At 40.6% G+C, this 25,485-nt stretch overlaps 1 protein-coding gene across 2 annotated transcripts in view; it reads left to right on the top strand.

Annotated features, from left to right (window-relative positions):
* Positions 1-25,485, top strand: part of PLXNA4 (plexin A4) — a 636,841-nt gene that overhangs the window by 539,837 nt on the left and 71,519 nt on the right. For both annotated transcript variants that reach the window (XM_003771610.3, XM_031939072.1), the window contains exons 15-21: positions 3,897-4,033; positions 5,871-6,038; positions 10,296-10,389; positions 10,758-10,997; positions 11,944-12,090; positions 12,999-13,233; positions 19,820-19,962. In XM_003771610.3, coding sequence (XP_003771658.1) covers positions 3,897-4,033; positions 5,871-6,038; positions 10,296-10,389; positions 10,758-10,997; positions 11,944-12,090; positions 12,999-13,233; positions 19,820-19,962 — 1,164 coding nt within the window. The remainder of the gene's footprint in view (positions 1-3,896; positions 4,034-5,870; positions 6,039-10,295; positions 10,390-10,757; positions 10,998-11,943; positions 12,091-12,998; positions 13,234-19,819; positions 19,963-25,485) is intronic.

The following is a 25,485-nucleotide window of genomic DNA, read 5'->3' as shown; positions in this document are numbered from 1 at the left end:
AGACTGATGACTTAGCAGAGCTCTGTCCCACTTGTATCCAAGTCAAGATATTGCCCTTGTAATGTCATCAGTCCTTTTTGAGAATGAAGGGTAAACAACAACAATAATGATCGTTCACTTCCCATTCTGATACCTCCATCCATTATCCCCTTGATATTGTTGTGAATAGAGGTTCCTAAGTTACCTGAGGGCTCTTTTGGGGGGTGATGGCAGTCCCATCTCTGAGGAAGAGATCCATGTTGACCACATAATTACCCAGGGAGGATTCCACTCCTTTCTTCCTGCTTCAAATGTATCCTTAAATGATAGAGCATGTCTATGTAGGAAAGCTTTACAGAAGGTTAGAAGAGGTACAGGATAAGGGTACACCATAACATTGTAAGAGAACTAATTCTGAAATGTGGGACTTGGGTTCAAATCTCATCTCTTCTGCTTAGTACCCATGTGTTGTGCACAAATTACTTTAGCTTAGAATTCAGTTTCCATCTATGAAAAAGAAAAGACTGAATTAGGTGGCCTTGGGGATGCTTTCCAATTCTAGATCAATGATGCTATGAGACTGTTCTCATTATCCCAAGTTGCATTTGAGAGTTGTACTACTTGGCCCGAACACACACAGACCCCCAGAGGGATGGGGTGAGGTCAATAGATTCTTACCATTTCAGAATGGAAGAGGGAGTTTGAATTCCCCTGCCCCCCTTTCCAGCCTCACGGAGTTATACATTTCTTCTCTTTTCCCTCCTCAGTCCACCTTAGCCACATACCACTTTATTCAGGAACCAAAGGTTAAATTCTCAGGCAGAATTTGGAGCTGCTGGGTTGGTGCATTTCTGCAGTCACTCCATAGAATGAGGGAGATAAGGAGGGGGAGTTACAGAACCCCTCAATAATTGTCCACCTCATGGTGTTGGTTCCACCCCCTGAATGCAGCTCCGTGTAGTTGAGGAAAAAAAGGGTTCAAACGGCCAGCCCTTTCCAAGAGCAGTCTCTCTGGAGCTAGTCATCATTGTTTCTTCCTTGTCTCTCTTGCTCCAGCCACTGAGCAGAGTGAAGAGAGAGTAAATAATCCCAAATCTGATTTTCCATACAAACCCACAGTGAAATATTTATGAAGCATTGCTTGAATAATTAATACTTTTCTTGCAACTTTCAAATATTTCTCCATCACATCCTCCCCCCTCTGAATAACTCCTTCAATCCAGGCTCTGATTATACCACAATTCTGAAAGGTAAAGGCAGCCTAGATTATTTACTTCCCTAAACTCTTATGTGCAGGCAGCACTAGTTTAAAGCTTCTTCTGATGTTGAAATTCCCTTTAGCCAAATGGGACATTTTAAAATTTTTATTAAAGCTTTTTATTTACAAAACATATGCATGGGTAATTTTTCAACACTGACCCTTGCAAAACCTTCTGTTCCAAATTTTTCTCCCGTTCCCTCCACCCTCTTTCTAGATGGCATGGAGTCCAATGGATGTTAAATATGTTAAATTAGATGTTAAATCAAATTGGACTTTTTTTGTAAAAGGAGGTTGCTTTGAAGCACCTCAGATACTGGCAGTATGTCCTCTACCCAAAACCCCATAGGTTTCTAATAATAGTTTTGCTGTTCTCTCTCTCCCTGGAATAGGTCACTAAGGAATGAGGTCAGCCCCCCTTTGCCTTTATAAAGATGTAGAGAGCAAACTTGGAAGAAAAGAATCACCAAATGTTAGATCTGTAAGAGATTTGGGGATTTTAGAGGCCCTCTAGCCCAATTCCTTCATTCTACAGATGAAGAAACCGAGGGCAGAAACATGAAATACCTCCTGCAAAGCCATGATTCTTTGAGTGAGCCAGTGAATGAATGAATCAATGAGTGAAAAAGCATTGTTAAGCCCTTCCCCTGTGCCGAGTGACAGGGATGCAAATCAAAAAAGCAAGAAATTCTTTCTCTCAAGAAGCTCACACTCTAATTGGAGGGGATGAAGCTGCTGCAATGCAGGGGACCTTAGGTACACTGGAGCATTGCAAGGTATGTAGATGGGGCGTGGAGAAAGAGCACCAGGACTGAGTTCAAGTCTAGCCTCAGACATTAGCTTTGGTTTGGGGGCAAGTCACTTAACCCTGTCTGCCTCAGTTTCCTCATCTGTAAAATGAACTGGAGGAGGAAAAGTCCAATCACTCCAGGATCTCTGCAAAATGGAGTTATGGAGAGTCAGAAGTGGCTGAAACACATGAACAACAATAAAAGATAAAGGCAGGTCAGAAAGTGAGGTCCAAAGCACCCTAGGGAGTGGGGGAGGACAGATGGCAATCATTTTTTTGGAAACGTTGGAATTATTGATTCCCATCTCATCCAAGCCCAGGGAGCAGTCAGGCATCCTGGGTTAAAGGGGAAGACTTGAGACCCAGTTCTGAGAAGACCCCAGGGAAGGGGAAGGAGGGCTGGTTGGGTGGAGAATGTGGGAGAGAAAAGGCAGAACTGGGTGGTCCAAGCCACCATCCCCCCCAGGAGCACCTAGTCACCTTGCTGCAGTGACACACACTGCCCACCCCACAGGTAAGGGCGGGCCCAGCCCTTTCTAGGGCAGGTGCATGAGCACGCATTGCCAGGTGAGACTCGTGACAGGGCAGCCAAGACCACCCCATTGGTGTGCAGATGCCATCTGGCTTTCTTTTCTCCTCTAATGGTGTTATTGATCCCCAGCTCTAGGTAAAGTCATTGTGTCAGTCAGGTACCCGCCTGCTGTGAGGAGCTGAGGCGAGTTCCAAGCTTTGGGGCCATAATTCTTAAAAAAAGGGGGGGGGATCCTCATTTAAATGCAGATACTGGCTTCTCACTTGGGACTGAGTGGAAAGTTTTTCCATTAAAATGCTAATGAAGGAACAAACTGCAACTCCAAATCCTCCAACAAACAGACATTTTTCTCTCGGCCCCCACCCCCACCCCGTTCCTGCAGAAGGGCAGTGGGGGCCTCTGGAATAGCCTGATTCCCTCCCCTGGCCCATGGCCCACCCGCTGCCCCAGTGACTGGAGGAGATGGACAGCAAACCATTGAAGGGCTTACGGCCTCATGGCAGTGTCAGCCCGGGATTTCAGCAGTCTTGATCTTGGGTTACCTTATGTTGAATGATGCTCCCTCTTTCCAGGTGGTGTCCAGAAGATACTACCAAGGAAACATATGATGGTCACCAAAGGGAAGGAGTGGTCACCCTACTCTTTAAGTCTCTGCTCTGCTCCCTACTGGGTTTTAAACTAGAACGTTTTACAAATGCCTTAACTGAGTCCCAGAGAAAGAAAGTCAGAAGATCTAGAACTAAAAGAGACCTTAAAAATCATTTAATCTAGAGATTCTTAATCTGTTAGGTCACACATCCATTTGACAGCCTAGTGAAGACTATGAGTTCCTTCATTCTAAGTATTTTCCTTCATACTAAGTATTTTGTAAATACTTAAATAAAACACATAGGATTACAAAGGAAAACAATGATACAGATATATTCTTTTTTTAAAATGAAATTTACAGGTGCCAATTTTTTTTTTAGTTTTTGATATTTTTAATTAAAGCTTTTTATTTTTGAAAACATATGCGTGGACAATTCTTTAACATTAGCCTTTGTAAAACCTTGTGTTGCAATCCTCCCCCTTTCCCCACCCCCTCCCCGAGATGGCAAGTAGTCCAATATATGTTAAACATGGTAGAAATATATGTTAAATCCAATATATGCATACATTTTAATACAATTATTGTGCTGCATAAGCACGGGCATTAAATTAAAAACTCATGATTTAGTCCAACCTTTAGAAATTTGAGGACCAGAGAAAAAATAGGTAGTAAGTGAAAGATTGGAAACTCAGACCAAATCCAGAGCTTTTCCCTCTACACGTTCCTAACTGATTGTTTCTCTACTCAGACACTGACCCTGTCTGACCTGAAGCCCATTCGAGGGCCCGTGTCTGGGGGCACTCAAGTGACCATCACCGGCACCAACTTGAATGCAGGCAGCAACGTGGCAGTGACATTTGGAAGCCAGCCCTGCCTCTTCTACAGGTAACAGTCTTCCCTGTGACATCTTCCTTTGAGAGAGCTTCAGGTAGAGATGCTAAGTCACCACATGGGGAGGAAGGCAAGATGAGCTATAGAAGCACAGCCATTTCTGATCACGGCTTAGGTAGTACTTCTTCTTAATTGTGTGACCCTCAGTAGGTGCCCTCTGCACTGTAGCAGTCAGTATTAATCTGGAGTCAGGAAAGCCTGAGTTCAAATTTGCCCTCAGTTGCTGAGTAGCTATATGATCCTAGGAAAGCCACTTAACCCGGTTTGCCTCAGTTTCCTCATCTGTAAAATGAGCTAGAGAAATGGTAAACCACTCCAGTATCTGTGCCCAAGAAAATACCAAATGGGCTCATGAATAGTCCCACAAAAGTGAAAATGCTGAACAACCATTGCTCCAGTCCAAATCTAACCAACAAGTTGAACAAATATTTATTTTTATTGAAGGCTGGTATTCTGGGATATAGAGGGAATAAATAGTATGAAAACATTGAAAAATGCTATCAGCAAAAGTGAAATTATCAGCTACAGGTCCCAGGCAAACTCAGGAAAGTATGAAAGTATGAAGTATGTATAGATAGTTAGATATAAAGTATATAGAGAAGTATATATATTTATATATATATAAACTATATCTAGAAATATATATAAAGTATACATGAAAGTATAAAGTATTTATAGATAGATATAAAGTATATCTAGAAATATATATAAAATATACATAGAGGTATATATATAAAGTACATATAGAAGTATATATATATATAAAGTATACATAGAAGTATATATAAAAAGTATACATAGAAGTATATATATAAAATATAGAGAGAAGTATGTATACATATAAAGTATATATAGAAGTATATATATATGTGTGTGTATATATGTATATATATATATATATTATATATAGTATAAAGACAAGGGCTTGTTAATCCCTCCCCCTACCCTCATTCTTCTCTCCTAGCTTTCTCCTTTCTGCCTATCCCACCTACCTCCTAGAGAAACTCAGCTAGATTCATTCTAGAGTACGTTCCCAGAAATAGTCTGTTTCTAGGATTAGTTTGGAGCTGACTCCCCCGAGCTCTGGCTCTGCAATCCCCAATTCTCCTGTCACACAGGGACAGAAATTTCTACAGCAGCAACCCCTAGCCCATCTCCCACCCCCCAAGTCATGCTTGGAAAAATAAAGCAAGAGTACTCAAGGGATAAAGACAAGGGGCCATGATGGAAATCCATTGTGTGATCTGGGCAGCTATAACAGAAGAAGACAAGGGGTGCATATGGATTCCCTTTCTGGAACATAGAGAACACTGAGAGAAGGGGGAGGGAGAGGAGAAAGAGATGCTTTTATGGAACACGGGAAGCCCTGGGTAGGCACGGGGAGAGAGAGCAGGGAGCAGGGAAGAGACAGAGAGATCAAAGAGAAGAAAGAGATAGAATGGGAGAAAGAAACAGTGAGAGATCAAAAATCTAAGAAACAGAGACAGAAAGAGATATATGAGAGAGAGATAGAGACAGAAACAAAGATACAGAGACACACACAGAGACAGAATGTGTGTGTGTGTAAGAAAGAGAGACAGAGAGATAGAAGCGGGAGAGACAGACAGAGACAGAGAATCAGAAACAGAGTTCTTCATGCTTGTACTGCGCTAACTTGAAAGTGAGGCTGCTCAGGAGCAGTTCTGAGGGTTCTGTGGGCTGTATCCCTAGGGACGTGTGACCCACTGGTCACGCTGTTATGGTGGGATGAAGTTGGGGGGCAGTGGGGTCAGAGTCACCATCCCCTCTCTGTGCCCAGTCCCTCAGCCTTGTGCTCCCCCTCTCTCCCAAGGCGATCCACATCCCACATCATCTGCAATACCACTTCCTCAGAGGAGGTGGCTGAAAAGTCCAAGGTGCTAGTCCAGGTGGACAAGGCGAAGATCCACGCAGATCTCTACTTCCAGTACGTGGAAGACCCCACCATCCTGAGGATCGAGCCCGAGTGGAGCATCATCAGGTAAGGCGCACCTCGCTGGAGTCAGGGGGCCTCGGCTTCCAGTCCATCCTCCAGCACTGCCTGGGGAGCCCCTGAGAAGATCTGTGAGTCTTTGCTCGTCCCCACCATGAGAGAGCTGAACCGGATCACTTCTAAGATCCCTCCCAGCTCTAGTCCTGTGGGATGATTGTCCCTGGGAAGGCATCTTCTTCTGCTACTATTCTTTGCTTTCTACCCTCCAAACCCCAGAGGGTTCTACATCACCTCTGCTTTTTGTGGGTGATCTGAGAGTTAGCAAGGTTGTTCCCCAAATTACCAGACCTTTCATACTTCTGCTTTTTTCGGTTCTCAAAGGGCTTTGAGTCAGAAAGACTTGAATTTAAATCTAGGTAACAACACTTATTATCTGCGTGTTCCTGTACAAGTCAGTTAACTGTTCCCTGCCTCTGTTTCCTCATCCATAAAATAGGGATAATAATTACAGCCAGGGTTATTGTGAGGATAATATTACAAAACACAAGCTTGGTATCTGACACATAGTAGGCACTTAACAAATACTTGTTTGCTAACTTTCCTCCCCCTCCCTTTTGTCCTCTCTTTTTTCGTCCCTCCTTCCTCCCTTTTTTTCCTTCTTTTTGGAGGCAAGCTATCTCTATAAAGACTCACTACAAACCTTGTTTTGAGTAAGAGCTCTCTTAAGTTCCTTGATGTCTAAAGACTGATAAAAACAGAAGTTTGAAGCACTCACTATCCCTAAGGTTTAGATTTGGGGTGGGCCCAAGGTCCCCTTTTTAGATCCATGACTGATTGGTTTCATGACCCAAAATCTAAGCTTGAATTTTGAGCTCCCAGAAATGGATGGACTAACCCATGTCCTCCATCTATTCTTGGGAATGGGTATAAGACAGATAACAGGTGTATTTCCTAAAGAAAAGAGCCAGGCTGTGTGCTGGGAGTGTGGGGTCTGGTTTAAGTTCTCACTGCATCAATAACCAGTTCTTTGATCTTGGCAAGTCCACCAAAGTGCTCTGGACTCTCTAATACCTCCATTATGCATTCTTAGTCTTTCAGAGTCAGAAAGAGCCAATAAAGATTATCTAATTCAACCTCCATCTTTTATAGAAGAAATTGAGATCCAGAGAGATAGCAAAGTTTGCCCAAGGTCACTGAGCTAATAAATTCTCAAACCCAAATCTCCTGATTCTAAGCCCAAGGCTCTTCCCACTGTTCCATAATTCTTGATGAAAATGAGTTCTTTTAGCTCTAATATTCTGGTATTCTACTTTCTAACTCAGCAGAGGATTTTGGCTCAAAACCATTCTGGTTCCTCAATCAGACATTGGAGGAGATTGTAATTTTCAGAGACATGTTAATGATTATGGATTAGAGAGAGCATTATTGGGATAGAATGATGGTGGAAAAGCTATTCTATCAAAAACTTAGACCTTAGGGCAGTTAGGTGACACAGTGGATAAAGCACCATCCCTGAAATCAGGAGGACCTGAGTTCAAATCTCACCTCAGACACTTAACACTTCCTAGCTGTATGACCCTGGGCAAGTCACTTAACCCCAATTGCCTCAGCAAATAAATTAATTAATTAAATTTAATTAAAAAAGAAAAAATAATTTAGACCCTTTGTTCCTAACTCTCACAACAAGCCTCTAGGCAATTCGTCTAAAGTCATTAGGTGCTCATTCCTCACACTAACCCTTCTTCCCATCCCAACAATGTCATGCCAGAGAGCCATCAAGGCAGATTCTGTGGGCTGAGGGTTATCCTCAGCTAACGAAGTTAGCCAGTGGATCTGAAATCTTAAGGGCTATTTTGGGTCAAGGATATTTTAAACCTAATTAAAATATAGTCTTTTCCTATACATATTGAAACTCATTTGTTTTTAGCAGGTTTGTAGCTATTCTACAAAGCCTTATAGGTTTGGTGATCACCTTGTTTCAGAAGATAAAGGAACAAAAAATCACATCACACATTAGCGGATTTGAACCCAGTACCTTGAATATCAAAGATGTTTGCTTTGTACTCTCCTTTCACCTCTCTCACCCAAGAAATTTCCATCTCCATTTCTGTGCTATGAGCAGGAAAGTTCTCCACTGAATTCACTTCTTGGTTTAATTCACAGCTTTCCCCTGCCTATTAGTCACATAAATAATAGTACTGTACCTTCTGGTTCTATGCAGCCAACCTTGAGTAATGTGCTCATCAAGAGAAAGGTTTCTGACAAGTTCTAAATTCACCAGCTAAGCCAAACAATTTTTTTTTTTTTGCTTAAGGAAACAAAATCTGAGAGCGATACGGTTTGCATTATGCATGTGGTTGGTATTAGAAGAAAACAGCTTGAGTTAAGGAGATGGCTGATAAGTATTGATCATTCTGCTGTTGGTGATAATGGTAATGATGGTGCTGACAGAAAAGGAGGAAGAAGAGGAGGAAAGAAAGGCCAGATCATAGGGAAGACCTTCATTGCCTAGAAGACTCCTCAATGTTTTATTTGTTTGTTCATTTATTTTAGGAAAGATGAAGGAAAAGGTGGGCAGCAGGGTTCTTAGGCTAAGATACATAAACTTAGGAATTTTTTTGCTATATATTTTGATAACCATGTTTCAGTATAATTGTTTTCTTTTGTAATCCCATGTATTTTATTTCACACATCTAAAAACATTATCTCTTTAGGTTTCATTAGAATGCCTAAGGCATCCATGATACACAAAGGGGAATTGTCTGTAGTCATATCAGGGGAGCTGGCTGGCTGAGGGGTGTGTGTGTGTGTGTGTGTGTGTGTGTGTGTGTGTGATGTATTTAGGAGTATGAGATACAGGTGGACAAATGGTTAAATGGGAGAATGGGTGTAGAAGAGGGGATACAAAATCAGATCTGGGACCTTAGAGATCACCTAGCCTGGCTCTTTCTTTCTTAGATAAAGGAAACTGAGCCACAGAGATATTAGGTGACTTGCATAGTGTCACATAAGTAATAAGTGATTGGGCTGGGATTTGAATTCAGATCCTCTGACTTCCAAAATCCATAACACAACACTGAAAAGAAGAGGGTACTTTCCCACTCTCCTACAAAACTCAGAAAAGTCTTAGACAAGATGATGAAAATGGTCAGGAAATGCTGTTCTAGGCATCAGGGCATTCCTTAGAGATGTCCAGTCACATTTGGACAAAGTTATTATCACCAATTATATTGGAAATTGAAAGTCAATGGAACTTCCTCCTGGTCTGCTTAGGTGAGAAATAATTAGCTCTAGGTTCTTTTGAAAAATGCTTAATTGGGAAAAAATATTTTTTTAATTATGAGAGAGAGAGAGAGAGAGAAAGAGAGAGAGAGAGAACGAGAACACACACACCACACAGGCAGAAATAAGAATTTCCTTTCGATTCCTTATTAGTTCACTTTCCTTGGCCCTGCATCTGGCAATGTTGTGATCTCTTGGGCCACAGACAGGTTAGAGTCTGGGAAACCTTCAAGAATCATGCTTTCTGATCTCTTTCAAGATTCATTGATAACTTAGATGGGAGTGGGTAGAGGCAGTCCTGAGATCTCAGATGAGAAATTCACCTTCCTCTCTTGTTCTAAGATTTGTCTTTTGTCCTACTATGATGTCGATTCATCTTTTGGACTGGAAGATTGGAAAAAGACCAGCACAGATTCCAGGATTGTGAAATTGAGGAAATCCCAGATTCAGTCTTCCTACTTGCTTTAAAACAAAGGAGAGAGGATGGGAAGAAAGAGTAATTATACAGATGGTAGCATGGTCATGGGGTTATAAATAACTTTGTTGTCAAGGACTTTCCAAATTATCGATGCTCAGGGAGGTTAAGTGTCCAAGTATCCGAGGTTACTCAGATAGGAATCAGTAGCATCTTCATCCTGTTTATTATTCATTTGGCTACCATTACCATCATCCTCATTATTGCTGATTCTGAGCATCATCATTATTATAATTTTTTTCTTCTCTCTTTTTTTATTAAAGCTTTTTATTTACAAAATGTATACGTAGGTAATTTTTCAACATTCACCCTTGCTAAACCTTTTGTTCCATATTTTCCCCTCCTTCCCACCACCTACTCCCCTCGATGGCAAGTAATCCAATACATGTTAAATACATCATTATTATTCAATTTACTTATTGTCGTCATCATCATTATTCAGTTTGAAGAGCATTGTGTTCACCATTATTTTTCACCATAAATATGATCATTCATCAGCCTCTTCTTGGAACCCAATCACTCATATGCCTTATTCTTTTTCCTTTCAGTGGAAACACCCCCATTATTGTCTGGGGGACACACCTGGACCTCATCCAGAATCCCCAAATCCGAGCCAAGCACGGAGGGAAAGAACACATCAATGTGCGTTGGAGGACTGGGCAGTTTGGGTGGGGATGGGAGTCGCCGGGTCCTAGGCCATGCTGTTTCTGTATATATGGCCACCCTCCTAGCTTGGAATATCCTTGAAAGTATGTATGTATATGTATATGTGTATACTATATATACATATATATATATATATATGTGTGTGTGTGTGTGTGTGTGTGTGTGTGTGTGTGTGTACATATACACACTTGGAAGCATATATATGTGTGTGTGTATATATATATATATATATATATATATATATATGTGTGTGTGTGTGTGTGTGTGTGTGTGTGTGAGAATACACGCTCTGTGTTTGTATAATGAGATGCTGCAGTAATCAGCCCAGAATTCTTTGTGCGCAGGTCTGTGAAGTCCAGAATTCTACTGAGATGACCTGCCAGGCCCCGGCCCTGGCTGTGGATCCTGACCACCAATCCGACCTGACCGAGAGGCCTGAGGAGTTTGGTTTCATTCTGGACAACGTCCAGTCCCTGCTGATCCTTAACAAGACCAACTTCACCTACTACCCTAACCCCGTATTTGAGGCCTTTAGCCCTTCAGGCATCCTGGAGCTTAAGCCTGGCACCCCCATCATTCTGAAGGTACAGGGGAAGTTGGGAGGAAGATGGAAGGGAAGGGAAAGACTTTCTGACTCAAAGTTAGGAAGGCCTTGCCCCTGCCTATTGCCATGGCAGGGTTCTTCTTCTCTCAGCACACTGCACCTCTCCTCTTGGAGAAGAAATCTAGTCCAATCCCAAGCTGATTCCCAGCAAGCAAAAGCCTCAGTTCATATAGTGGAGGGCACGTAGTGCCATATAGTAAAATATAGTCCACATATAGTCTGATATAGTCTATATATAGCTCATATGGTCCATTTATAGTCCATATGGTGGAGGGCAGAGGAACGGCTCTCAGCAGCTTTTTTGCGATTTGATACCCAAATTTGGGGTCTATCTTTTAGGGTTTGGAGAATGAGAAACTAGAGGCCCATTCATAGTGCTTCTTCTTTTTCCACATCCTATTCCAGGTCATTTCTCTGGGAGCTTCCAGGAAGTGTTGGGATGCCCTCCCCTAATCATACAAACTGTTAGTAGTTACTATACTCCCTTAGGAAGCTCCCAGGATGATACAGTGGGGAGAGTGCTAAATTCTGCTTCAGATTCCTACCAGCTCTATGATTCTAAACAAGCCAATTAACTTCTATGTGCCTCAGTTTCCCTGTGTGTGAAATCAGGGGATTGACCCAGATGACCTTTAAAGTCTTTATTAGCTCTACTAAGGATTCAATGAACCTATGAAATGTGAGCTCAGGCTGGGAGGAGATCCGTGTAAATGTGTATAGTGTAGATATGTACATATATACATGTATATATATATATATATATAAGATCTATATATACTTATATGTGACATGTGTATAAATACATATAGGTGTGTATGTATATACATATAAATATATACACATACACACACACACACACACACACACCCCTATATATGTGTGATAGTAGTTTCAGGCTGGGGAATGGGGCTTTTCTGTCCATCCAGGGCAAGAACTTGATCCCACCGGTGGCCGGGGGAAACATGAAACTGAACTACACCGTGTTGGTGGGAGAGAAGCCATGTGCTGTGACAGTGTCGGATGTCCAGCTGCTCTGTGAATCTCCCAATCTCATTGGACGGCACAAAGTGATGGTGAGCCTGACATGATTGGGACAAGGCAATGGGATGGGCAGAACATGAGGCAAGAGGGAGAACTGAGGGTTCTCTGCAACCTTGGGGTCAGGGGCCAAGCCTCACACCCATCAAGCTTTCTACCCCCTGGCTCATTCAGAGACTTTGACGGGTCACCTCATCATTCCTGCTGACACAGATCCTCTCCTGTTGGTCCCTCCCACTTTTACTCCCTGTGCTTGGTACATACTCCCCCAGACAAGTCTCTGACAGAACGCTTCCTTTGCCAACTGAAAGTGTAGGGCAAGGTGTGGAAAATCCATCATCACTTCCCGTCACTAAACATTTATTTTAAACATCTACAATATACTTAGTACTGTACTAGGCAGTTAAAAAAAAAGACTGAAAGTTGAATGAGAGAAAGGTCCACGCATTGAAGGCAGAAGGAAGCCCCAGACAGTGGGGTGCAGACTAGGCTGCCATACTGAGTGAGAGAGGAACCAAGAGAGGAAGCCGGAAGGTACTGCAAGCTCAGTTTCCCCATCCCAAACTGGAATACATACAAGTTCACCAGGCACTAATTCAGTTTTCTACCTCTTCCAGGAGCCCTAATTATCTGTAGGCCATTCCATATGAAAACTGAAAGTACTTATTTCCATGCCTTTGGATGTTTTTTGTTTGCTTGTTTGTTTTTCAGGGAGAGGGATAGGGGGCTATGACCTGTTCTCTTGTAACTAATGGCAAAATTGGGAAGCACAAATGCATGGTACTGCTGATGTTGTCTCTCCTCCCCTCAGTCTCAGTTAACAGTAGATCAGGACTCTTTCAAATCGGGACAGACTGTAATTCGTCTCCTTTTGTTGCCCTCCTGTCTCTCTCCCGGTCCTCCTCCAACCCCACGCCCACCCGCCTCCGACTGCGTCCCACAGGCCCGCGTAGGGGGCATGGAGTACTCCCCGGGCATGGTGTACATCTCCCCAGACAGCCCCCTCAGCCTGCCCGCCATCGTCAGCATCGCCGTGGCCGGCGGGCTCCTCATCATCTTCATCGTGGCGGTGCTCATCGCCTACAAGCGCAAGTCCCGTGAGAGCGACCTCACCCTGAAGAGGCTGCAGATGCAGATGGACAACCTGGAGTCCCGCGTAGCCCTGGAGTGCAAAGAAGGTACCTGTCGGGGCAGGTGACTCTGAGTCAGGGCGCACGAGGTACCGGCCTGCTCGGAGCCTGAGCAGCGGGATGCCCCAAAGGCAAGACGCGGTCACTGCCGCGGGGCTCTTAAGGTCTGAGGGAAAAAACAAAGCTGGAAGGAACGGATGTAGGCTTCTCCAAGAAAAAGACAGTTTGGTGGCTGTTGTTGTTTGGCCTTTATTTCTTTGGCACGTAGTGTGAAATCATAAATTTGTGGAAAATTTAATTGAGCCTAATCTAACCCAATCGTCCTATTTTGCAAATGAAGAAACTGAGGCTGAGAAACTAAATTACTCCAAGTTATTACAAGTTAGATAGTGGCAGATTTCAAGATTTCTGCATAAATCTCCCAATTCCTAGACCACTGTTCTTTTTACTACTCACTCAGGAGGTCAGGGGTTAGGAGCAGCAAGATAAAGCCAGAGAAAGGCTCTGGAGTTGTACATAGGCCACTCTCAGATACCCGCCCCTTCTTTTGGCAGCTGGGTACTGAATCATTCTCCCTAGCACCACTGCCCCAGGCCCACATTGGTGAAAAATTTGACCAAAGGCTTTAGGCCTTGCTGCATCATCTATCATAATCCAGCCATCCATCCATCCGTCTGTCCATCTGTCTGTCTATCTGTCTGTCTGTCTATCCATCCATCCATTCATTTATCCTATCTCTGTTCTCTATTTCTCTCTCTCCCTCTCCCTTCCTTTCTTTCCCTCTCCCTCCCTCCCTGCCCCCCTCTCTCTCCCTCTCCCTCTCTCTCTCTCTCTCTCTCCATCTGTTCATCCATCTGTCTATTCATCTACCTATTCTTTCTATCTATGTCTGTCTGTCTATCTGTCTGTCCATATATCCATCTATCTTTAATCTTTTTTTTTTTAAGACTGAACTTGTGATTTTATTGTTGCAAGCAATTCCCAACGAGGAAACTCCTACCAATGCAGATCTATACCTGCACTGCACCATATAATTTTAGAGAATTGCTTGAGACGATGAGATTTTTTTTTGAGACTGACTTTTCTATCTCACTCAGGCTGGAAGTACTGCAGCTTCTCTTGGGCCCAATCTCAGTGCTTAATGGCACAGAAGCTTTGATCTGGGCCAGATCACTGCTCCTTATATGATCTGTCTTTCCCTGGGGCCTTATTCTATAGGTAGTGGCCTTTTTTCAAGCACCAGATTGGCTTTAGTTTGACTATAGCTCAAAACTCCCAAAGTCAAATTGTCCACTAGCTTCAGACTGACCTAATGGTAAATATTCCAGTTATGTACCTCCAAGGAAGTACATAATGGGGGGAGATGAGATAATAAATGACTTTCCAGGGCTTGCCCAGTCTGCAAATATCAGAGGCAGCTTGTTGGAATGGAGAGAAAACCAACCTAGAGTCCAAAAAACCTAGGACCAAGTGTTGCCTCTCGTGTATACATGGATGCATGATTCTTAGGATGTTACTGAAACCTCAGTTCCCCAGCTACCTCTCTAAGACTGTAAGTTGCTGTGTTGGAAGAAGGTGTTTCCCAATTTAATTTTTCCTTCCTTTCTACATGTGTATGTGTAATAGATGAGTGCTTGTATATACACATAATGTATATGTGTGAAACATAAGCATATGTACATACACACATATATTAAACACATATGTATTAAAGAGAATATAATAGAATAAGATAGATAAGATAAGACTAGATCAGCAATTCAAGAAGAAGAAAATGTAGGAGTCAGTTTCTTATAACCAATGGGGAATTATTTCATGAGTGACCCTGAGAGAGAATTTATTCTGGTTCTTCTCTGGAATAGGCTGGGTTCCGTACCTGGGGAATTTAGGTCTCAACAATTCCCTTTTGGGAAATGTGCCTACTTTTTGATGGGGAAACGGATTCCTTCCTTCCCCTCTCTGCATCCTTCAGCTGTCAACACAGCATCCGCCTTGTGGGACTGTTAATTACTGCCTTTTATTATATTTACGCCGCTTAATTTTTTTCTCCGCAATGTACTCTTCCCTCTAATTAGGTGTAGTGATTAGAATCTCTTTCATGTGTCGCTGGCACAGTGCTTTGAATGTTGAAGGCGTTTGGTGACTTAAAGGAAAGCTGCAGCCTGATAAAAAGAAAGCTTCTCTTACCCCCACCCTCTTTCCTTTCTCCCCACCAGCTGAGTGACCCAACTGGGAGGGGGCAGCAGAGCTGGGGCGCCAAGCGAGGGAAGATTCCCTTTGAGAAGTTTCAGAGGGAAGGAGAAATTAGCAGTCAGATAGGGAGTCACATTTCTGACAGTTTGTCAATAGAGATGACCTGGCAGAGGAAGCTGAGTTCCTTTTAGGATCAAGGAAAGCTGGTATGTGTGTGTGTGTGTGTGTGTGTGTGTGTGTGTGTGTGTGTGTGACAGGATGTAAGAAGTGGCTAAGATTTTATATATACATACAGATATACACATACACGCAATACAACATAAACATCTATAATGTACATATAAGACAATATACATATATGCTGTATATATGCACATATATAAATAAGTATTTATGGAAAGGTATATATGGAGATATGGATAGGTTGCATTTGAGTCTTACTTTAATGACTCATCACAGTATAAAGGTAATACTGAGTTCTCAAAATCTTTAAATATTTGATATATGTGTATCTGTTCCCATATACATCAATATTGCAAATATTTGTGATTTTCATCAGCATTAGCCATGACTCTATCAATGCAGGTTGAAACTGCTCTATATGCTCTGTGTGTGTTGTGTGTGTGTGTGTAGAAAGGGAGAGAAGTTGTGAGATGTCATATCTGAAAAAAAAGTTCATCCCTCTGTAGTCAATCTCCAAACTTAGCTAGATTGGACCTAAAGCAATGTGCAGTCTTGCATCAGGCCTTTATCGAAAATTTCCCAAGTTGAAAGAACCTGTTAAAAACCCGTTAATGCTTTTACTGGCATAGTCTGTGAGAACCCTGTTACTTCCATGATGAGAATCAAAAGTCAGGTAAAAATAAAGACTGTACATCTATTATTATATATACATATATGTATGTCTACACACAGGTATATATCAATTTATATATGTATTCATTTTATGTATATATATTATATATGTGTATATACACATAATATATATTCATATATATGTATCTTAAACACTTGTCTATTGATAATCTGTTACTTCATGTTATTTCCATGTAGTCTATGTTACTATGTTATTTCAACAGCATAAAATATCATCTAAGAGATTGTGATTAAACATTGACTATAGACAAGAACTTTCTGTACTGGGACCCATATAATGTGCAAAGACATGGGGGAGTCCTCCAGTACATTTGATAGAGCCTCTGGAACGATTCATGGGAGAATACAGACAGTAATTACATAGGATGAAAAAGTACGGAAGAGTTTGCAATCTCTACTATTAGAGAATGTATCCATCTCATGAAAAATACTGGATCTAAAGTTGGGAGGAATCTTAGTGTCATACGGCCCATCCTCTCATTTTACAGATGAGGAAACGGAGGTTCAGAGAGATTAGTTTGTGTTCAGGCAAAATTTGATCTTGATCTTCCTGTGTTCGTCAGGCACTTCATGCTCTACATCTTGCTACGGAAGTATATATAGTCTAAATATAGAGGAAGCACGGTGTAGTGAAAAGGGTCAGCCTAGGAGCTCATTGGGACCCTTCAAATCCTATCTCTGATGCAAAGACACTTAACTTTTCAGTATAATTCCTGAATGTATACACAACACCCCAAGCAACCTGCTAAGACTGTAAACTGCAAGGCAATTGCTGATTTTCATTGGAAGAGGAATTTTCCTCATTAGGAGTACTGTGTGTGTATGTCTGTGTGTGTTTTACACACACAGATACACAAGCACATCCTAATTTCCAGTTTAGTTCTGGGAGTGGGAATCAGTGCAAATCAGCAATTGTTCCACCGTGTTTTCCTGGTTGCATGTGCTTTAAGACTTGAGTCAGCATGAGATGAGCCCAGATCTGTGTGATTCAAAAAAGGCCACTGCCATTAGGTCCCATTAGCTCTCATGGAAGACAGAGATTGGGTTTGTGATTTCACTGGTCTGAGGAACTACCAGAAGAAACCTCAAGTCCTCTCATACTCTGAAATCTATAGCCTTAGAGAGTTGTCTAGGGCTGTTGGGAAGTTAAGTGATTTGTCCAGCCAGGGAATCAGGTCATCCTGGCTCCTAAGTCATTTCTAGCCATAGCACTACACTGTGTCTCATTTATCTTTTATTATGTAATATATTTTATTTAAATATATATTTACACATATATTATATATATATATATATATATATATATATATATATATATATATATCAGTTCCTCTAAATCAGTTGTGTCAGACTCAGAGAGAAAGAGGAGACCATTAAACCACAGCATCCCTGTGGGCACATATTGACTTAGAAGATGGCATATTAATATTATCTATGTTCCTTTGTATTTTTTATTTATTTTGTTGTTTATTTATTTTGGTTCAGCTGCGCTCAGGAGTGTTGCAGCTGCTGTGGGTGAGACACATCTGCTCTAAAGGATAGAGCTTCACACCCTTTAGGATAGCATTCATTCACTCCCTGCTCCTAGGCAGCATCTGTGACAATCTCATCATGATCATCGCCACCCTCCCCTTTTCCATGACATGCAACAAGGGCAAAGTGCCCAACCTGACCCCTCTGCAGGAACCTTCACGTCATCCTCTCCAGCCTCCTCTGTCAGAGCACCCCTACTTGGGCTGCTTCCCTGCTGCCCACAAACATACCTGCATCCCCTCCATCCTTAATAAATTCTCATTTGATCTTGCAACCCCTGGTAGATATTGACCTATATCTTTTTCCCACCGCTGTACAACATTCAGTCATTTTTAAGTTGTATCTGACCCTTTATAAGCCCGATTTGAGGTTTTCTTGGCAAAGCTACTCCAGTGATTTGCCATTTCTTTCTCATTTTACAGATGGGGAAATTGAGGCACACAAAATTACGTGATTTGTCCAGGGTCACACAGCTAGTACGTGTCTTAGGTCCCATTAGGACTCGGTTTTTCCTGACTCCAAACCCTACATCTTATGCACTATGGCAACCACTTAGCTTACTTCTACCACTGTACATTAAATACCTTGAAAAAGCTATCTATGCTGAGGTTTTCACTTCTTATATTCTCACTTCCTACCCTTCTGCCCTCCATCTTCTGACCTCATTATTTCAACTGAAACTTCTCTCCCCACAGGCCTTTTCTCAGCCTTTATCCATGACTTTGCAGCCGTTGACAAACAATATAGACTATCCTCTTCTCCTGGATACAATTGCCCCTCGAGTTTTTCTGATATGGTTTTTCTCCTACCTTGTCTGACCACCTTTCAGTCTTTTTTGTTTGGTCTTCATCCAGGTCATACCCACTAATTGTGGATGTCTCCTGAGACTTTGCCAAGGGCCCTTTTCTCTTTTTTTTACATCTACTACTTTGGTTAATGATCTCGTGAGCTCCCAAGAGGTTTAATTATGATCTTTAAGCAGATGATTCCTTCCTGTCTCCATCTCTCTGTCCTTCTGTCTCTGTCTCTCTCTTTATCTATCTCTCCCCATATATAATACATGTGTATGTATATCTTATCTATCTATAGATAGATAGATAGATAGATAGATAGATGGATAGATCCAGCCCTAATCTCCCACATTACTAGCTGCCTCCTAGGCATGTTGAATTGGATGTCCCATAGGCATCTTAAATTTGACATGTTTAAAACAAAATTCAATATCTTTTCCGGAAACTCTTCCTTCTTCTGAATTTCCCTATTACTGGCAAGAGCACCACGATCCTCCCAGTCACCTCACCTCATAACATTGTTATCATCATCAACACCTACCTCAAATTCATCTCACACATCCAATTTCAGTTTCCTCATCTATAAAAGAAAGATAATGATATTTGCATTACTTATCTCACAGGGTTCTTATGGGCCATGCACTTTACAAACCTTAAACGACTATATAAATGTGACTTGTTAACATTTTCATTTTAGTGACCTTGCCTACCCAATCTCTTGAATTGTTTTATGTCATGAGGAAAACTTTTCTGTAATCTAATTCTCCTTCCTCATATTCCTCACTGCAATCCCTCAGAGAGTTAGTCAATAAGTATTTATTAAGCAACTACTCTGTGCTAGGCATTCTTCTGCCTCAGTTTTCATAACTGTAAAATGTTAGTAATAATTACATTTGCCTTATAAATTTTAATTAGAATAAAATTCTAATTTTAGAATAAAATAAATAATTTTAGAATTATTTATTAGAATTAAATGAATAAAATGAAATCATATATGTAAATGACATTTGATAACTGTAGAAGATAGTCTTTCTGGGAAGGGATCCATTGATTTGATCAGACTGCTCAAGGGAACTGTAATATGCAAAAAAGGTTAAGAACTCTTGTTTAGAGATCTGTAAGTTTTAACTCTTCTCATGGTACTTCCAAACAGTTGGGATCACACCATTGTCATTAAAGTTCTAATTCCAAGTTCTTCCCTCCAGCCCTAGCAATCTCCTTGTGGTTTTCCTTTATCCTAGCTTTTGCTGAGCTACAGACAGACATCCATGAACTGACAAGTGACCTGGATGGAGCTGGAATCCCCTTCTTGGACTATCGAACATATACCATGCGAGTGTTATTTCCTGGTATAGAAGATCATCCTGTACTCCGAGACCTGGAGGTGAGCTACAATATGTCTGTACTCCCCTTGTCATAGATTTATTGAATGTTTCCCCTAAAATTGGTTTTCCAGAATCTTCCTTATTATAGATGAAGAGATGAAGTCTAGAGGGAGGTGGATTGAAGTTATAAAGGATCTCATCCAACTAGCCCAAATCTCTCATTTTACAGAGGAAGAAATTGAGATCCAAAGAAATTGCCCAAACTCATGTAGGTAATAAGGGACAGAGATGGGATTTGAACCTGGAGCTTTTGATTCCATTATTAGCATTCTTTTCACCATAGCACATGAAGAAGATTTAAGTCTTAGGATCTAAATTTAAATCTTAACTCTGCTATTTTTTACCTATGTGACCTTGAACAAGTCAATGAAGCTATTAGGTGGTACTATTTTCTCCTTTGTAAAAATAAGAGGGTAGGAAATGGCAAGGGAAGAGGTTTCAGAAAAACATGGCAAGACCTTTATGAACTGATGAAATGAAGTAAGAAGAACCAGGAGATCACTGTACATGGTAACTGCAATGTTATAATAGTAATGTAATGACTTTGCTCCTCTGATTAATACAATGACTCTAGACAATTCCAAAGGACTGATGATAGGAAAAAAATGTCATTCATCTCTGGAAAGACACCTGATGAACTGTGAATGCAAATTGAAACATAATTTTCTCACTTTATTTTTCTTGCTTTTTTTGAAATATGACTAATATGTTTTGCATGATTTCATGAGTATAATTGACATCATATTTCTTGCCTTCTTGAGTAGGAAAAGTTAGGAGAGAGGGAATTTGGAACTCAAAATTTAAAAAGAAAAGAATATTAAAAATAAATAATAAAATTGAAAAACATTTTTTAAAAATAAAATGGGGGAGGAAGAGAATAAAGGGTTGCTCATTCCTTCCTAATCTAAATCTGTTAAATAACAAGAACAATAATAACTGCATGTTATATAGCATTTTAAAGTTTGTAAGCACTTTACAAATATTATCTCATTTTATTCTAACAACAAACCTGTATAATAGATATTATTATTACTATCATTTTACAGATAAAAAGACTGAGGCAAACTTAAGTAACTTGCCGAGGGTCTTGTAGCTAGTAAGTGTCTGAAGTTGGATTTGAACTGGGGTCTTCCTTAGTTAGCTATGTGGGTAAGTTTGAGGATGTAAACCTGGGTAACATGGAAGATGATGGTACTCTTCCTAATTCTAGGTCCAGCATCTATTTACTTAAAGTTCTGTGTTTAGTATAAATGCCATAAGACATCTTGGCCAGATGATAGGCTTGAACCAAAGAAGCGCAGACCAAATGTGGATATTTCCAAGCACAGAGATTAAATAAGAAACAGAGGGTTGTGGAAAGAATTGCATGCTTATTATTTGTTTATGCTAGGAAATGGAGGAAAACTGTGGAGAATCCAAATAAATGAGGAAGCAGCTTTAAAGCTCAGAAGATTAGATGAACTGGGTTTGCATCCCAGAGCCAACAGTTAGTTAAGTGATCATGGAAAAATCACTTGCCTGAAAAGTCTCATCTGTAAACTGGGTATAGTTGAATTACCTCCATACTCATTGTGAACAAACTGCTTTGCTGAAAGCACTCTATAAATCTGAATTGTTATTATTGCAAGCGAGGATGATATTTTGTATACCTCTATGTTCCAGATGCTGCCCATCCCATGCTAGGTGCTCGCTCTATATTAAATGAATGGAGGGACTGAATTAGATAGAAATGTAAAATAGATATGTAGCCACAAACATTAGGCTGTTATAGATTTGAACTGTCTGGATTTGGTAGTGTATGTGTCTAGACAAGGAAATGGAACTGGGCTTCCAGGGACATCACTCAGAGGTACCTGAGACAAATATGTCTACCACTTCTCGGTGAGCGTACCTTTTTCTTTCCTTCTTTTTGTCTTCTTCTCCTCTTCCTTCACAATACCTGGCATGCACATAGTAGGTATTATATAAATGCTTTTTTCTCTTCCACTTCCTTTCCCTCCTTCCTTTTCATTTTGTAGCTTATTTTTCCCCTTTTTCATTTTTTCCAATTCTCATTTTAATGGTCCATATATATCAGTGAATACAAGTTCCATAAGTGGAAAGTCTATTTCATTTTTGCCTCTGTTACCTTCATACCAAGCACAATCCCTTGCACACAGTAGGTACTTCACAAATGTTTATTGAATAAAATTATTTGTTCTCATTTGTGGTCCAAGAAGTTGTTGCTGGTATAAAATGAAATCTAGCCATAGTAGAAGGCTAGCCTAGTAGAAAATGAAATCTAGCCATAGTAGAAGAAAGCGCCTGATAGAGTTGGCAGAAAACTTAATTTGGAGTCAAAAGCCTGGGTTTGAGAGTCCCTAGTCTCCTACTTATTAGTTATGCAATCTTTGGCAATGCACATCATCTCCATGGCTGTCAATTCCTTAATCTGTGAAAAAGGCATAATAATTTTACAATTCACAGTTAACCTAGGTAGTCACTAAAGATCTCTTCTCAAGGATGACCTTCCTACAGAAATCCCAGGCCTTAAACTTCACCTTGACTGCTCTGTTACACTACAATTGTCTCCAAAAAGAAGGGGAAATTTATAAGAAGTATACCCAAACCACTAATAAAACTGTCAGCCCAAGGCCAAACACTGATCTCCAGGATGTTGTCCTGGAGACACCAACTTGAAAACAAATCCAAAGGACTACCTTTTCAATTTTCCCATTCAATCAGATGTGAGTAACAAACAAATTATTATTGTTTGACCCTTCTATACTTCTACAAGAAAAAATCTAAAATATATTTGCAATGTTTGGATCACCCTTAGTATCATCCTTATAAACTCACTTGATACACTGGGATCCTTAGAGGAACCTGGAAGACTGAGGTGATTATATTGAGAATTCTTATGTTGGAATTGTAATAATGGTTTTGCCAACCTATAGCAAGCTGACAGAGATACAATCTGCACATCATAATTGTAAAATGCTAACACATTTACACATACAAAGACCCCCTACCCATCCTCCCCAACCAGACCACATACCTTAGTCCTTACAAATCTGTATCACCTTCATTCCCTACATGACCTATATCTTCCCCTCCCTGGGAATCTTCAACTGCCTATTAGACATCTTAAATTCAACACAGCCAACACTGAACCAATTATCATTCCCCAAAACCTTATCGTCTTCCTAACTTCCCTATTAACTGTTGAGGGTACCTCCATCTTCCCAGTAAGCCAGGTTCTCAACCGAGGTATAATCTTTGATTCCTCACTCTCACGCCCCATATAGAATCTGTGGCCAAATCTTGAAATTTTTACCTTTGAAATATTTCTCTTATATGCCCCCTTTTTCCCCTCACCACTCTGCCTGGAGCAGACCCTCATCCACCTAATGGAAACAGCTGGATGATTTGGATGGAGATCTCCTTGCCATAAATTTCTCCCCTACCTCCAGTTTATCCTCTACTCACCTGTCAAATTGATATTTCTAAAACAAAGTTGTGATCCTGTCAGCCCCCCATTCAATAAACTTTAGTGGCTTTCCATCATATTTGGGATCAATATAAACCCTCTGTTTGGCATTCAAAGCCCTTCATAACCTATCCCCCACTTACATTTCCTATCTTCTTATACATCACTAACCCTCACTTGCCTTTGATTCGATGATACTGGACTCTTAAATGTGTCTTGGATAAAATACCCCATCTCTTGATTGTGGATATTTTTTCAGTGACTGTGCCCCAAACCCACAAATTTCTCCCTCCTCATTTCTGCCTTCTGGCTTCTTCCCTGATTTCCTTTCAGTCTCAGATAAAATACAACGTACTACAAGAAACCTTTCCCAAATCCCCTTAATGTTAGTCCTTCTCTCTGTTGAATATATCTAATTTAGCCTTTATATATCTTCTATGCACATAGTTGTTTGCATGTTGCTTCTCCCATTAGATTGTGAACTCTTTGCCCCAAACAAAATGCCTGATATATACTAAGCACTTCAATAAAGACTTGCTGACTGTCTTAATCAGGAAATTTTATTTTAATTTGTTTGTTTGTTTGCTGATTACTTAATTTACTTTTCTCTCTCAACCTTTCCCTGAGAGTCTGTCTACTAAGTCTTTGACCATGAAGGAGTTAAAATAGAATCTATTCCTATTCAGCTCCTATTTCCCATAGTAAGGAGCCCACAAGATGGCTAATTGTCAAGAAAAGGCTCTGTCTGGAGCAGGTTATGTGGCCTTCTAGTTTCCAATAAACTTGCTAATTAATTGCTTGCAGACATGAGCAGAAATAAACTTTTGCTGCTGCACATTAGCCTGAGGTGATGTGAGATTCAGCATTCTAGCTAGGGAGCTTTGAATCACACTTTCCTTGCTTGAATTTTTTCCCCCACATGCCTCCTTAGTTCCACCCTGTTGACTTTCTGGAAACAAAAATATTCCAAAAGGGTTGCAGAGTAATCTGAAGCTCAACCTTCTCTCATTCATAATAAAAACCCATGAACTCACTAATGTGCATACCTTGGGCTTAAGAGGAACACTTAGAGGACTAGAGTGGAGCCTACCCATTTGTGTGCTGTGTTTCCTTCTTCAATACTTATTTATCTACTGGTCTGTTTATGTGTTCATCTACACCATTATGCTCAGGCTTATCAAGTCTCTCAGAGTCTCAGAAAACTGGAAGAGATATCTCAGAGGTCAGCTGGTCTAACTTATCTCTGAGTACAAATTCCCTCCACAACATCCTTTCACAAATTAGAATTGAGGTTCTTTCCCCTTTAGGGGTTATGGAGCCCTTTGGCAGGTTCTGAAATCTATGGCTTCTTTCTCATAATCATATTTTTAAATCCATAAAATAAAATATATAGGATTACAAAGGAAATCAATTATATTGAAATATACAATTATCAACATATAGGTGTGTATATATATATATATATATATATATATATATATATATCAAAATTCATGAGACCTGGGTCAAGAGCATTGAGTTAGAAGGGTTGGTCAGAATCTAATAAGATGAAAATTTATGCAAATAAGTATAAAGTCCAACACCTGAGTTTATAATAAAAGTAAAATGCCTTCATCTTTTCTTCTCCAGTGACCAGAAACCCACTCTTGTCCTGGATTAGATGAGTGAACAAAATACATTTAGTTCACCATTTTTAGCCCCACTCTCCCTGACCGTGTTACACATTTTATCCAGGTGCCTATGATAGGCATCTCTAATTCCCCCAAAACACATTTTCTGGCTCCTACCACTTTCTACTTCTTACTCTAATAAAAGTCACCATTAGTTCTGAAAAGGATATGATAGTCTTCTCTCTGTTGACTTTATTCACCATCCCTGTGACTCCCCGGCTTCAAACTCCCATCTCTGAGCACCACTCCTATTTATGTCTTTTCTCCCCGTATTAGAATATAACTCCTTAAAGTCAGGAAATGCCTCATTTTGTGTTGATTTTTACAGTAACTGATATATAGTATACACTTAATAAATTTGTTTTCATGCATTCAATACCTCC

This window comes from Sarcophilus harrisii, chromosome 5 (genome assembly GCF_902635505.1).
Source record: "Sarcophilus harrisii chromosome 5, mSarHar1.11, whole genome shotgun sequence".
NCBI lineage: Eukaryota > Metazoa > Chordata > Mammalia > Dasyuromorphia > Dasyuridae > Sarcophilus > Sarcophilus harrisii.
This window is presented reverse-complemented; position numbering and strand designations above follow the sequence as displayed.